This window comes from Natator depressus, chromosome 19, assembly GCF_965152275.1.
Source record: "Natator depressus isolate rNatDep1 chromosome 19, rNatDep2.hap1, whole genome shotgun sequence".
In the NCBI taxonomy this organism is placed as follows: Eukaryota; Metazoa; Chordata; order Testudines; family Cheloniidae; genus Natator; species Natator depressus.
Window position 1 is genome coordinate 7,428,846 of NC_134252.1, and position 15,979 is coordinate 7,444,824.

At 45.2% G+C, this 15,979-nt stretch overlaps 1 protein-coding gene across 15 annotated transcripts in view; it reads left to right on the top strand.

Moving 5' to 3' along the window:
• MACF1 (microtubule actin crosslinking factor 1) overlaps positions 1–15,979 on the top strand; it is a 253,775-nt gene that overhangs the window by 173,596 nt on the left and 64,200 nt on the right. For all 15 annotated transcript variants that reach the window (XM_074934503.1, XM_074934500.1, XM_074934502.1 and 12 more), the window contains 3 exons: positions 545–744; positions 2,041–2,536; positions 3,169–4,640. In XM_074934503.1, the coding sequence (XP_074790604.1) occupies positions 545–744; positions 2,041–2,536; positions 3,169–4,640 (2,168 nt within the window). The remainder of the gene's footprint in view (positions 1–544; positions 745–2,040; positions 2,537–3,168; positions 4,641–15,979) is intronic.

Consider the following 15,979-nt stretch of genomic DNA (forward strand, 5'->3'; position numbering starts at 1 on the left):
AGACTTTGCTTTCTTAAGTTACCTTAAAAAAATACCCTGCAATAAAATCAGTTGATTGCTTTTTTTTTGAGTAAAAGCTTCGGTGGTCAAAGTAAAAGTCTGATTACTTAGAATACTTTAGATACTTAAATGATTAAATGAGCTTGTGTATTTAAAAAAGAAAATTTCAAAACTTGCTAGAAGCAAAGTGCATGTACAGGGTTTCTCCATCCAAAGCTCTCAAAGTGCTTGACAAAAATTGATACACATTATATTATTTTTGCTTGAAAGATGGAATCTGAAGCAGAGAGAAGATAAATTACTTGCCCAAGGGTCAGGCAAGTCCGTGACAATTGCCGCTAGATGTAGATCGCTGATTCCACATTTCCTGTCCTAACCGCAGTACCATAGTAGTTAAAAATGGAAAATATATATTACTAGACTGATTGTGTATCAAGCATTACACTGGTATATCACATAAGGAAACGAAAAAACAACTGCTAAATCAAAGGACAGGTTTCCTAATAACAGTAAAATTACCGGCTATTTCATTTCCTGTCTTCAGACTCCAGGTGGGCAAGAGCCAATCAGGTGACAGCAGAGCGCCAGCAGAAGCTGGAGAAATCAGCGAACCAACTGGCAAGCTTCCAGGCAGCTGAAGCCCAGCTGCGCCCATGGCTGATGGAGAAGGAGCTAATGATGAGCGTGCTGGGACCCCTTTCCATTGACCCTAACATGCTGAATGCGCAAAAGCAGCAGGTCCAGGTGAGAAAGGGGCTGTATCTGTGCCTCCTTTGTAGGTTAAAGAATGAGGAGTGGGCAGTTCCAGTTTGTGCAAAACTCCTGTTGTGACTGATAAATTCTTAGAATCATAGAATATCAGGGTTGGAAGGGACCTCAGGAGGTCATCTAGTCCAACCCCCTGCTCAGAGCAGGACCAATCCCCAATTTTTGCCCCAGATCCCTAAATGGCCCCCTCAAGGATTGAACTCACAGCCCTGGGTTTAGCAGGCCAATGTTCAAACCACTGAGCTATCCCTCCCCTCCACTTGTGTATAGTTTGTACAGTGAGCGTGTGTGTGTCTGTGTGTATCCTCTCCTGCTACAGAACATGCTCCCTTAGGGCTTGTCTGCCCAAACAAGCTGGGTTGTAAACCTACCCTGTGCTAGCGTGCCATGCAGTAAGTGTCCGTGTGGACCTTGCTGACGGGCACTAATGATTCCTTAGTGTGCTTTGATCTAGTCCTGTTTCAAAGCTGGGGAGATCAAAGCACGCTAAGGAAATGCTAATCCACATCAGTGGAGTCCACACAGACACTTAGTGCAAGGCAGGCTAGTTTGGGGTAGATTTACACCCCAGCTTGCTGCAGGCTGAATGTTCATGTAGATAAGCCCTTGTCTGAAACTCATTTCTTTTGTAGCAGAAATGCCCTGCACACACCACATTGCACAACAGCACTGGTTTAACACCTCTTCTCACAGAGATGTCAGAAGATGTTGGGTGTGGCTAGTACTCCACCTAATTGAAACTGGTGTGATTTTTTTGATCTCTGTTCTGTGCACAGGGTTCCAGTATTGACTCCTTTGTTTAAAAAAAATAAATAAATTCCACTCTCTACAAAGACCTATGTTAATACTATGCAGGACCTGTTAATGCTGCATGAGAGCCTTCCTATCTACCTCCTCCCTACCCTCTCATTACAAATCAGATTGCTGACATGTCTGTAACCAGCCAAACCACAAAATATAATATATTAACCAGGATATTTTATCTCCTTGTGTCACTGGTTTACATTGTGTTGAACACCAATAGGACAAATAAGGGAGAGAAGCGAAATACTTTATGGATGTAATCACAGATGCTTCCAAATTTTTTGAAGCTGAAATGGTATCATAAACAGATCTTTGCAGTCTACTGGTAGTCCTGTCCCAGGGATTTCCTGGTTTGTTTCCAGTGATTCTGTGGATAGTTTAAAGCTCCTGGAGCTTGGTTTTGTTTTGACGATGTGTATTCGGTGCTGTCACTCTTATACAAACACTTATATGTTATTTCTGTTCCAGTTTATGCTGAAAGAATTTGAAGCTCGCAGACAGCAGCAGGAACAGCTGAACCAGGCAGCTCAGGGGATACTAATCAGCCCTGGAGATGATTCTCCATCATCAAACCAGGTGCGGGAGGAGCTCCAAGGCGTGAATCAGAAATGGACCGAGTTAACTGAAAGACTCAACTCCCGTTCCAGTCAGATTGACCAAGCCATTGTCAAGAGTACCCAATACCAAGAGCTGCTGCAGGACTTGTCTGAGAAGGTAAAGGCAGTTGGGCAGCGATTCAGCAGCCAATCTGCCGTCAGCACCCAGCCAGATGCTGTGAAGCAGCAGCTGGAGGAAACGAGTGAGATTCGGTCTGACCTGGGGCAGTTGGAAGAGGAGATCATGGAGGCTCAGACTCTGTGTGATGAGCTGTCTGTTCTGATTGGGGAGCAGTACCTCAAGGATGAGCTGAGAAAGCGCCTGGAGACGGTGGCTCTCCCGCTCAAAGGCTTGGAAGACCTCGCAGGTGAGATGCCATGAAACACCTGGTTGTGGAGTTCACCTTCTCTGCCTCCTGTTTAACAAAGGGTTACGCGGTACTGTGTTTTTAAGAATAGTGAGGAAGGGATCTTCCATGATTTTTAAATTTGAAAACCATTATGGAAAGGGCCTAGTTAGAAGTGCTTTGTGCACTGCCAAGCATGCGGTATGGTTTTGATTCCCACACGATGCCACCAAGGGCTGGAGGTTGAGCAGAGGGGTTACCTGTTCATTACAAGGGTAGGGCTCATTTCGCCCTTCAGCACCCTATACCCTCTGATTTTAAGAGTCTGACAAGAATCTGGCCCCAATCTCCTGTCTGAGAAGAGGGAAGAGGAGAGTGGGCATCTGAGGGGCATCTTCGCTCCCCAAGTGGTTTGCATATAGAGGCCTCGTAGCCCAAAAAACCTCTCCATTGTGTTTACTGTCTCCTAACTCTGTTCTGAAGTTGTTCATGACCTGACGAGTGAAAGGCTGCTGACGTGCAAGGGGAGGAATTCGTTTCAGTTAGTCAGAATGCAGCTTCCGCATTCGAGATTTTTTTTTTTAAAAAACAATTTCACCTAGTTTATTAGATTCCAGCTTAATTGTTACATTCTAATCTTATTTCCATTTCAGCCGACCGGATGAATCGACTGCAGACTGCTCTCGCAAGCTCCCAGCAGTTCCAGCACATGTTTGACGAGCTTAGGACCTGGCTGGATGACAAACTGTGCCAGCAAGCCCAGAGCCGGCCTATTTCTGCTAAACTGGAGAGGCTGCAGTGTCAAATCCAGGAGCAAGAAGAGTTCCAGAAGAGTCTCAACCAGCATAGCGGCTCCTATGAGATGATTGTGGCTGAGGGAGAGTCTCTGCTTCTCTCGGTTCAGCCTGGGGAGGAGAAGACTGCCCTGCAAAGCCAGCTGGTCGGCCTCAAAACACATTGGGATGAGCTCAGCAAGCAAGTCACAGATAGAAACTCCAGACTCAAGGACTGTTTGCAGAAGGCCCAGAAATACCAGCGGCACATGGAAGACCTCCTTCCTTGGGTTGAGGACTGCAAGGCGAAGATGTCGGAGTTGGAAGTAACTCTGGACCCCGTGCAGTTGGAGGCAGGCCTTCTGAGGTCAAAGGCTATGCTCAGTGATGTGGAGAAGCGCCGCTCCCTTCTGGAGATGCTGAACAGTGCAGCTGACATCTTGATAGATGCTTGTCAGACTGATGAGGATGAGGTTCGGGATGAGAAAGCCGGAATCAATCAGAAGATGGATGCCATTACAGAAGAGCTGCAAGCCAAGACTGGGTCCACTGAAGAAATGTCGCAAAGGCTAAAGGAGTTCCAAGAAAACTTTAAGAACATTGAGAAGAAGCTGGAAGGGGCAAAGCATCAGCTAGAAATCTATGATGCTCTAGGACCTCAAGCCTGCAGCAATAAGAACTTGGAGAAGTTGAGGGCTCAGCAAGAAGTGCTCCAGGCCCTGGAGCCGCAGGTGGATTATCTGAAGAACTTCACACAAGGCCTGGTGGAAGATGCTCCAGATGGGTCTGACTGCTCCCAGCTCTTACGGCAAGCCGAGGATTCCCAGCAGGACTTTAAAATAGTGAAACGAAGAGTAAATGAATGCTGTTTGCTGATGGAGACCAAGCTTGAAGGAATCGGCCAGTTTAATAACCATGTCCGGGAGATGTTCTCTCAACTGGCAGATCTAGATGATGAACTTGATAGCATGGGTGCCATCGGGAGAGACATTGACAGCCTCCAGTCTCAAGCCGAGGATGTTCGTACATTCCTGGGCAGACTTCAGGGGCTGAAGTCAGACATTGAAGCTTCTGAAGGGGAGTGCAGGCACATGCTGGAGGATGAAGGAAGCCCTGACTTGTTAGGGCTGAAACGTGAACTGGAGACTCTAAATAAACAGTGCAGCAAGCTGACGGAAAGGGGCAAAAATCGCCAAGAGCAAGTAGAAACGACACTCTCTCGAGTCGAGGACTTTTACGACAAACTGAAGGAGCTGAATCACATGGCCAGTGCAGCGGAGGAGAATGAGGCGCTGCAGTGGATTGTAGGGACTGAGGTGGAAACCATCAGACAGCAGTTGGCAGATTTCAAGGTGAGCGCTCCTGATGCGGGTTGTTTTAAGTGGCATTTGCTGGTTAAAGGTTCATCTGCAATTTGACCTGATCTCTTGTGCTATTCTGAAGCAGTGCATTCCCTGCAGAATTCATATAACTTTATCGCTGAAATGCCGCCAGAGAGCTTGGTGCTGTTTGAGACAGAGATGGTCTCTGCCATTTAAGAGTTGACTACCTGGAAGGAAGAGTTGATAACTCTCATGGTCAGGTTTGAAAAGCTTGTTCCTTGTCTCCCCCACCCGCGACTCCCCATAGAGCACACAATATTAGTCTATCAGAACTTCTCCTGGCTTTTTCGGTACAGTATTTTTCAGGGAAGAGGAGTGTTTTGGCTCCTTGACTTTATTTGAATCATGATTTTCAGCATCTCCTGAGATGTCCAGTGCAGATCCATCAGTGTATCTGCTAAGTGGGCCTGTCTGCCCAACCCCAGAATCCAAGCTGTCTTTCAGGAACCTTGGACTCTGATGCATCATTCCAGTTTCTGGGTCTTGGATAAAATGATAGATAGTATTAAACTATTACAGCTGGCAGGGGCATGTCATTCCCTTTGTCTTACCAGTTTTTTGCTAAAGGATTTTCACATTGCCAGTGGAGAAACGCTGGAGCCCATCAAGGTATGTGTGCAAAACTTTTAATTGAGCCCAAAGAGCGAAGGTTTTCGAAGTGTTTAAATTGTATGTAGTATTATGGTGTCAGGCCATGCAGTTACACTACAGTAATTACATTAGTACTGCTTAGAGATTCTGAGATGCTGTGAAACCTCCATTACTGGTGCACTCCACTGCTAGTGATTGGTCTGATTTGCATCTTGCTGCTCGGAGACTAGCAATAAGAGGGCGAGCCATTTACTTTTCATCACACAGCTAATTGATCCCATTCAGACAGTTAATACCTCTGATACACCATCACAGTATCATGGTCCTCTCAACCCCCTAGTCCTTGTCTGCATGAGAACGTTTTCCAGAATAACCTGAGGTGTGAACTTAAACCAATCTAGTTATGCTGGTATAACCCTTGTGTGGACACTTTTATTCCAGGGTAAGAGTGGCTTTTTGGTTTATGGCACTTGGGAAAGGGTTTAAGCTAAAACTAAGAGAGCTACTTGTATCCTGGAATAAGAATGTCCATACGGCAGGTTAGACCCGGTAAAACTGTACCTGTGTAACTGGTAAAACTTTCCTAGAGAGAGGACACTTTCAAGCCTAATTTTATGGTTTGCCTCTAAGGAAAAAGAGATGTCCCATGTGTCAGCCTAGACACTGAATGATATCACAGGCATAAATAGTGACCATCTTGTTCTAGGTCATTAAACGTGCACCGACCAGAGTGAGTAATGACGCATCCTGGCTTGTCCATCCTTAATGGGAATTAGGAAGAGAGGATCAGGTTGTCCAGAGCAAGCTTTTAGGAAAATGTGTCATAAATTGTCCGTTCACATTGCAGTGTTGAGTGTCCTTTCTCCTGCAAGGCTTTACAGAACTTGGCAGGGGCGTTGAGAGAGCGCACACCCTGCCCTGTGATCCAATCCATGTGAACTGAGCAGAAAGAAATGAACCTGGAAGCCTGCCCCACGGCTGATCTGTAAAACAGCACAGACAATTGAGCTGAAGTCGTGAATGTTCCCTTTAGAGAGAGAGAGAGTGTGGTGTAGCCAAACTAGAAACTTCTACAGCACTAGCAAACCTTTTGAAAGTTCATGGCTTGCTGATGTTGTTGTGATTTGGAGCCAGACTTTGCAGTGGGGGAAGGGTGATCTACAGGTCCAGCTTTTGCTGAGCTCATGGGAAGCTAAAACAATGAAAGGAAAGAATCTGAGTGTGTCAGCCACATTTACACCCTAGAGGGTCAGGGAAGGGAAATCTCTTTGGGCCCTGTTCTCAAGACCAAGTAACAATATTTTGGTTCATTTCCATGGGTCAAGAGTTTAGTTCCTGAGCTGAAATGCAACGTGAAGTGCATGGCAGATTTATCTGCACTCACACCAGAGCTTCGTGGTGGGGTCCCGCATCATTCTGCTGCCTCAGCTTCTAACAAACGGAAAGCAGTGAGATTTGGTCTGACTGCAGGGGTGTCTGTTCTCTTAGAGGTGCTCTGGTGGAAGCCAGAAAAGAGTGTGTGCAAATTGGGATTTTTTTTTTTGGGGTGCTTAAAACCGGCTGCGATCTTTCAATGCACAGTATCAAAACAGTGTCTCACCTCTGGATTGGAGATCAGAGAGGTGCACAGTGTGTGGCCTGGGGGCTAGAGGCAGCCTTTAGCATCATGAAATAATGCCTCCAGATGGCTCCTCCTCGGAACTGTATGTAGAGAACAAAGCTGATCGCTTACAGGATTTGATGGCTGGGGCACCAAGAAGCCCTTTTTATTTATCTGTCCAGAAGACACAAGTACAACTAGATACGATGTCTTAATGCACTAATTTTACGAACAACTATGTAAATCATCTGCCTGTGGTCTCCAGGGCTAGAGTGGTTTCCATAAGGAACAAGAGATATTGAAATCGGACTTTCAGAGACCACGTACAGATGATTCAAATGAACCTGGGGCTTCCCAAGGTTTTTTTTCCCAACAAACACCCACCAAACCTGTTCAAAAAGAGAACTAGCTGCAAAAAACCTTCTAATACTGCTGTTTCCCAGTCCCCACGCTCCTTGTCCATTTTGTTCTGTCCCTTGCCAGTTTCACACCATAACAAGCTCAGGCACAGGAGTTAGGAGAGATGGGTCTGAGTGCAACATTTCCAGATTATTTTAAATCCAGTGAAGAAGCTGAAAAGCACCTGCCAGATCTTGACCGAAGAAATTGCTGTTTACAGCAGAAGTGGTTTTTTTTTTGGGGGGGGGGGGGGTGAGGGAGGGAGATTGGAATAGAGGACTGAAGGCACCAAAGGTCATCTTTGTGCGTATATCCCAACTTTCTGAATTATTCGTGCCACTAGCATCCTTTGATGGTAGATGCAAACAGGCCGCCTTTCTTTTAAAGAAGAAAGTGGAGACTCGGGGTATGTCTGCTCTGCGGCCGGAGACGTAATTTCCAGCTTGAAGGGACGGTTGCTCTGATCAAGCCAGCACGCTAAAGCTAGAAGTGTAGCCATGGTGGCAGAACGGGCTAGCTGCTGGTGTGTGTGCCTAGGGTTTCAGATGGGACTGTCCTTGGGACAGCTAGCCAGTCGTGCCACCGCTGCGACGCCCTGTTTTTAGGCTCTAGCTCAATCAGAGCTAGTGCAGATATGTCTGCTCGAGCTGGAAATGACACCATCCCGCTTCAGTGAAGACCTACCTTTAGCTTAGATAATTGTGTCTTCAGGTCTATGGTGTAATGAGTCTGTGAGCATATGGACACAGCTGATCCATCTGGAATATCATTATAACTATATCGCGTCTAGCACATGAGCGTGGTGGAAGTTTGTGGCCTTCTTGTAAAGAGCAAAGATCAGCCCTGTCTAAAAGGTTTGAGCACAGCATTAGGAACACACAGTGTATGATTCTACTTTAGAGAAAGACAGACCTGCTTGGCAGAGTCACGCACCAGCCTCTCTGTGGAGTCCATTTTCTTCATTACGAAGAGACTTTGCAACCTATTTAATATCCTTTCTGCATTCCAGTTCCACCTGCGTGAAACTGATGGGTTGCACTCTTTCGACAGGAAGATTGACAGGAAACATCCACCAATGGCAGTTGCTCATATGAGCTTTCAGTTATTGGCATATTTCCTCGGCTCTTTCTGCTGTCAGCTCGGTTTTCTCAGATGAAATTTTCCATAGTATTAATGCTAACGATTGAACTCAAACAAGCTCCAGTTAAAACGTCAATAAACAGAACAGCTAATCCAGCTAAGCTTTAACAAGCAGCAGACTCTTCGGGGCGAGTCTTTCCAGACTTGCACACTGGAGATGCAGGAAACATACTGAACAGGTAATGGGTTTTTATTTGTGCGCTCTCAGGCACCAGCAGTCCGAAACTGAGAGGATCCTGAATTGCAAACTTTCCACCCAGAAACTAGGCAAGAGACCAATGTGCTTAGATTAAAGAAGCTGAAAGCTACATTATTTGATGCAAAAAACCCTAATCTTTAGTGTAAGACTGCAAACGAAGGGTACATAGATCTATTGTTATTTTGTAGTATTGTGGTGGTGTCTGAGAGCCCCAGTAGTGGGCCAGGACTCCACTGTGCTAGGCGCCATACAAACACAGAACAAAAAGATGGTCCCTGCCTCAAAGAGCTTGCAATCTAGAATCCCTCTTTAAAATATCTTCCGAAGAAGATGGATGAGCCCCCAGTTCAATCTAAGCCAGCAGTTCCATCTGCTCTATAGAACTCCAAAATACATCACATAATGCACCTTGCCTAAGTGATTTAGACACTTCCCTAGTGGTTAGAGCTGGGAACTGTGAGTTGGGAGACCTGGATCCTGGTTTTGGTTTTGCCATTTGACTCATTGTGTGACCTTGGGCAAGTCATGTAATCTCTCTGCTCCCTAGTTTCCTCATCTGCAAAGCAGAAAAAGGTACTTGACAAAGTACATTGAGGTCTTTACACAAAAGTTGTTACATAAATTAAAGGTCTTTTCTCCTTTCTACAAAATAATGTTGTTGTTGCTCTTCATCTGTATTATCCTAACACCTGGGAGCCCCAGTCACCTTTCCCTTGGCCTTTCCTAAACAACATTTCAGAGTTTTTGCATATTGAGAGAATCGCAATTTCTTCTCATGGAAAGATTAGATCAAAAATTTGGCAGACTCCCTTTTTTTTCCAAAGTTGTGCTGCGGAGCAGCCTTAAAAATTAAGTCTTGGAGAGTCCGAAGATCTGTATTATTCTAATGGGAAACAGAAAACATCTAAATTGCTGATGCTATAATCGAAAGTAAACTGATTGCCTTAGTATTCAAGTACAATGGGTGCTTTTCCAACTGGCTTAAAGAGAGGCGTATATGGATGCCGAGACTGATATCAGGCTATTTCGACAGACTTAAGGGGAACCACGTAAAGAGACATATAGCTAGGAGATGTGTTACAGCTGAACCACCTTCCCATTCTACACTCCAAGGGCAGTGAATATTAGAACCCCCCATCCCCAGTATGGCTAAAGACCTTATTTTGTCCAGCATCTTCTTGAAAATGTCCAGAACAATAAGAAAGGAACACATACAAGCCAGGCGCTGTTTCGATTGTTACAAAACCAAAGACTTTATCCATACTCTTTCATGTGTCCAAGAATTGAAATTCCTGGCCGGAACCTAACATGGTGGGAAAAGCTCCGTACTAGTTACTGCTAATTTCCCCGTCTCACCCATGAGGACAAAGGTCTCTAGATTGATCCACAGTCGTTTGAATGAGATTGGGCAGTGGGTCAGGTGACTGAGACAAAGGATTAGTTACAGAGAATCCCATGTTGGCAAACCATGTCGTCCAAGGCCAGACTGACTGGACCCTGGCCTCCAAGAAGACCCGTTAAAGAAGGTCATCACTTCTTCCAAGGAGTTGACATCTATCCCTCTGCCAGAGAAATATGTTTGGGGAGGAAAGGGGCTGAAAAATCTCTGCTATATGATGGTTTAAACATATATCATAGAATATCAGGGTTGGAAGGGACCTCAGGAGGTCATCTAGTCCAACCCCCTGCTCAAAGCAGGACCAATCCCCAATTTTTGCCCCAGTTCCCTAAATGGCCCCCTCAAGGATTGAACTCACAACCCTGGGCTTAGCAGGCCAATGCTCAAACCACTGAGCTATCCCTCCCCCTATATTGACTGAATCAGTGACTTCAAACCAGCAATGGTCAGCTGCAGCAAAGGACTTTCCACCTCTACATTCCTCCCCTTTCTTAGTTTATTGAGAAATTACGGCGGAGAAGGAGGAATCCTCAGACTGGAGTGCCAGCCTGCCATGAGCAGTCCCCGTAAAGGCCTAGTGAGCACCAGAGGAATTCAGCTCTGAGGGGGAAAAGCAAAGGAAAAAGAGCCAAAAATGACATGCTGCCATTGGTGCTTGCCACTTGTCAGTCCTGGCAAGAGTACAGCCCTTGAGTTCTGAATTGGTGGCGCATTAGGGGTGGGACTTCTGCCACCTATTTTCAAATTTTGTAGATAAAATTATAATAATCAAGCCATATTTTAAGGTAAATCTAAACACTGTTGTGCAAATCCCTAAAAACGTTCTCTGTGACTTTTGTCCTCATGTAATAAATCCTTGTGATGGGTTATTTGAAACCAGAGTTTCCCAATATACTGTATTCTTTAACTTACGCAATACTTACTTTTCAGGCCAATAATGATTTTGAACTTGAGCATGTGAGAGACCAAGAGAAATCCCTAGACAGAAATAACTTAAGCAACACCTTGAATTTATTTTACAGAGCAGGGGCTCACAGATCCTTCATGCCTCTGGCACCCTCTCTGGCTGTAAAAACCCCAGAAGGATTCATGATGCACTCAGAGGGAGTGAATAAAACAATTCTAGTCACCTTTTCATTCAGAGGCTGCTCTTTCTAATACCTCCGCCTTGCCGTTTGCAAAATATTTACCAAATCTGACATTGTAACACATCAAGGAACCCCCCCCCCACCAAAATACTCCACAAACCTTCTTTTGGTGAAAAGAGTGGTTGTTTTCTTTGTATTATTCTCTCAACTTTTTGGGAGGGTGACTGATTCCATGACACTGTCAACAGCACCATTGTTTATAAGAATATTTTGCACTTTTATACTACTTTCCATTTTCCAAGTGCAATACACACATTTACTAGCTCTTGTGACGCCCCCAGGAGTGAATAAGTAGGAATAGCTCCCTTACTCCTCCCCCCCCCCCCCAAACCTCCTCATTTTAAAATCCAGGAAGCAGAGCCACATAGAGGTTAAGTGAATTCTCCAGCAAGCATGCCTGAATTCTAATCTGGGTCTGTTTTCTAGCCCTGTGCTTGGTGCCATAGATCAGAGGTTCTCAATCTGTGGCACTGATGGCATGAGAGCCATGACCAAGCGGTATGTAGATTGGATTAAAGTGTAGTATTGGAGGAGGAATCTATTCTAACCACACCGATTAGAATCAGGAAGGTGACCTACCTAGAACTTTCTGAGTTTTAGATGTGGTACGGTAGGTCTTCGTTTGAGGACCACTGCCCAAGACGATGCTGTTTTAGAGAGAAAGGAGACTCGTGCAAGTTTAGGGATTTGGATTTTGGCACCCAAAGGAGTTAGCATTTACTGTAGATCAAGGCCATGTCAACACTACGGAGTCTTTGCTGGTCTAGCCCCCTAGACGTAAGCCAGGCTTCTGCTGGCATAGCTACATCACCTCTCCAGATGACATTAGCTATGCCAGCAGAAGCACTCTTCTGATGTAACAGTTGTGCCTAAACTCGGGGGGGTTGCCAACATAGCTATGTCAGCTGTGGGTTTGATTTTTTTTCCACACTCCTACCCGACAGCTTTGCTGACAAAACTTTATAGTGTAGTCCATGCCCAAGACACCTGTCTGAAAGCTGCAGGTAAAAGTCACTATGATGCTTTCTAGATGTCTTAGAACCATTACTGCACTATGTGGCTAGGAAGAATAAGTGCAACACAGAAGACCGTCTCCAAAAAAGTAGCTCACTATGTCTCCATAGCCGGAAAGCATGCCACTGTCAAAATAGAAATGTGTGAAAAAGGGTGACCATTTTGAATAGAAAGGCCCTGTTGCATACCTGACTGCACCAACATTGCATCAGGTGCATACAAATGCAAAGGGAAGCCATGCTTGGAAGAGGGACGGGAAATACTCGTCACCCAGTAAAGTTGCTGTTACGGTGAACAGAGTGAAAGGGACTAGATGGGTGAGTTGATTGATTGTAAGTACCGTTCAGCAGTTCAGTGACATGGCCTACAGAAAGATTGAATCTTGGTGTTTCCTCACACCTATTGCCCATTCTGCTATTGATTATCACCTTTATTGAATAACCTGTTCACGGAAGCATGCAGAAGAGGGGTCGCCAACTCACAAGGCTGACGTCTTGCACTCTTTCTTCACCCCTTAAGTATTAGCAGCAGGATTTGCTCTCTAGTTCTTTATGAGCTGGTTTTAGCACCTATCTCCAGGATGGTTTACGCCTGTGCACTGGAAAGGAAAATCTACACCCCTTTCAGGATTGCAGGTCAGAAACCGAGAACAGAAATGAGTTTGTTAGATGATGAGTCAAAATATTTATGCAACGTACTGTGACTATTATTTTGAGGTAGCCTGTTAGCAGCAACGCCCCAATATATGAACGTGCTTCTGTGCTTGAAGATACCATCTCCAGAGCCCAACCTCAGAGCCTCCTTCTGAGCTAGTCTCTGAGCGGTTTTGATGGTGGTTCAGCACCTGATCATTTGCTGGAGCCCCAACATAACTTTGGGCTCAAGTTGTAGCGTGCCTGGCTGGTTGGTGGCTTTGAGATGTGGGTGGAAGGGGGGAGGTAAACTTCCTGTATGAATGTCCCATCAGAATGCAGTGTCTTTAATGGAACAGGGAGGGGACAATCTGTCTTTTGTTCTCCTGCCTTGGCTGATCTCACGGTCCAGCTGGTGGTATTTTTAACCCTTATGTGACCCCAAAGGAATGCACGTGGCTCCTTACTGTCGTATTTCTCCGAGCAGCTGGGTGGGAATGGGGTGGGAGGGAAGCAATGCTTTCTCCTTGTTGAACACTTTCCAGACCTGCTTAAAGCGTTGCTGGCTAGTATTTTGAGCACCAGCAACACAAGCAAAAATGCCTCCTCTTTCACAGCTGTTAAATCATCTTAAAGGCACAACGTCCCTGTTGAGGGGAAGTGATATTAGACTGAGGAACAAGAAAACTAGGAAGAAAGCTCAGATAAGCTTCGTGCATTGCATGTTGTAGGCTTCAACATGAAAGGTAAGAGCTGATGGTTACAAATCTATGGTAATCTTTACGAGGGGAGTAAGACCAGCCCTGGCTGAGGTGTTGGAGGGTAGCTGAGAAGTGTCACTGGTATGAGTATCATAGCTCTTGTGTACTTCTGATTTGGTAGTCTGAGAGTATTGTAAATAAACCTGTTTGCAGAGGGACACTTGAGTTTTAGGGTCCCTTGTGGTGGTCAGTGTTCTGATTCCTCATGAACAGAGGAGGAGCAAATAGATCAGACCTCTAGAGATACTTGGAGCAGAAATGGCTCGCAATTGTTCATCTAAAAACAACTGAATAGCGGTGACCTTGACCGGTCAGTGGAAAGTCAGGAAAGCATTTTCATCTCTCTTGAGCAGAACATCATGTGCAAGTGAAAGCTCAGAGTGGAGTAAATTGAACTGAAAGCTGCTGAGATGTAATCAAGTAATATTGAGGTGGTTTTGTCATAATTGGCGTGTTGGTTCAGTAATAAAGTGAGTCCCTTTTGGGAGTCAGCTTGGGTCACTGTTCCAAACCCTCCCACTCACACATGCTGTGTAGACGAATCAGTTTGCCGGGTCTCAGCTGTCCTGTTCTGGGAACCACTGCCATGGGAATGTCTCCCTTTCAAAGGAATATTCCTAACCTGGTTGTATTGATACTTGAAATGAAATACTCTGCATCCGTGGTCCATCTCTGATCCAGGGGGTGCTAAAAATACCAACATCCTCTAATACCAGGAATGTTGGGCTCTTTGAGAAGGGAGGGGAGAGGGGATGAGGTTTGTCTAAAACTGGCAGAGCAGAAAAGGAAGGTGTTGGGCATTGCTGGTCTGAAGGATAGATTTGCTTCTCTGTTTGCCAACGCTGTGCAGATGCATGGAGAAGTGAGAGATTGAGCATCTACTTAGTTACATGCATGTGTGTGTTCATCATGCCGTCTGACTGCATTTTCCCACAATACTTTGTGTGATCTTACGGTTCAAAAACCAGTAGTAACTATTTGACTTGCAAGGGAAAGGGTGCGGGTGACGGTCGCCAGTAGAAGATTCAGTATTGTAGAGCGGCTGATATTTTAGTTGATTTATCCCTGGCACTTAAAGAATGACCACCACTCTTCTGCCTAACTAAAAGAAAGCGAATGACCTTCCAATCCTCCTTCCATCCAAAGGATCCCCATAATACTGTTACCTCACTTCCTAGAGTCTCCAGAAAGTTGTCAGCTAATAGTGCTCCATCTCTTTGGGGCTCCTGCTAAGCTGCTGACTCACTATGTGACTGAGCAAGTAATTTAGTTTCTCCATTGGCTAAATAGGGTTAATACCTATATACCTTCCAGGGTGGTTGTAGGTCTCCATATTTATTAAGGTGATTTGAGATCTCCAGGGGAAAAGTATTAGTACCTTTGTTGTGTCTAGATTTGGAACCCCAGAGTGGACACTGTTCAGATCTCCCTAAACTTAGTCTGTACAAGTGGGATACTTCATTGCTGCCTGGCCGCAGTTTTCTACCACACCCTGCCGTGCCTCTCCTGCTGTGACAATCAATCAGCTGTTTAGCTTGGGCGGTTTCCTGCAGGGCGTGTTAGAGAATGGCATGGGCCCTGTCAGCAGCTGGGAGCAGGGAGTTGTTTATAGTGAAGAGGTCTCGTTGTTGTTTTATCAGACAGACTAAAATCTCTGTTCAGTCCTATATGCAGCGTATGCTCTTTGGAACAAAGAGATCCCCTGTGAGCAGAGCAGGAGATTTTGTGGGGAACTGGGCAATTGTTATATAAAAAAATGGCAGTTGGCAAGTTTTTATAAAAATAAGCACCCTCCCAGCCATCAAGACATACCATTCCAGCAGGTGGATTTTTACCTTGAACCTACCATCTGAAATAGGCTTATTCTTACGCCTGTTTCAGGGTGTCTTCCACCTCCTTCTGTGGGTGGAAGATTAATAGTGCATTGTGGGAGTGCCAGTTCTCACAACGATTAAGCATAGAAGTGCCATGGTATTTGGCACATTAGGTTGTGTAAAGCTGTGTTAATCGCTGCTATAGTATGTAGGCTATAGGCTTTATTGTTTTTTAAAAAAAGAAGAATTTAGCGAGATCCTTGTTAGCTGCCATGCAAATAAATAGTTAAAATGGAACTTGCAAACTTTTGTGGGGAATGTAGAGCTGTCGGAGGCTGTATTCTCAGGGGGATGTACATTCTAGCATAGGTGCTTTGGTGGGACCATCTCCCTGCTTTATAAATGGAACCAGCTTTTCTGATTTGAAGAGTGGGATTGTATGCTGGCTGAGGTCCGACATGAAATCAGTTTGAAGTCAGCTGTAAGCCAAGTGGATAAAAGAACCACCACCACAGCACAGTTGGATAGGATTATCCCCACAGCTTTTGTCTACAACATGGGGTTTAACCACACAGTGCTGCTAACCTTGCAACACACAAGTGTCAATTTCCA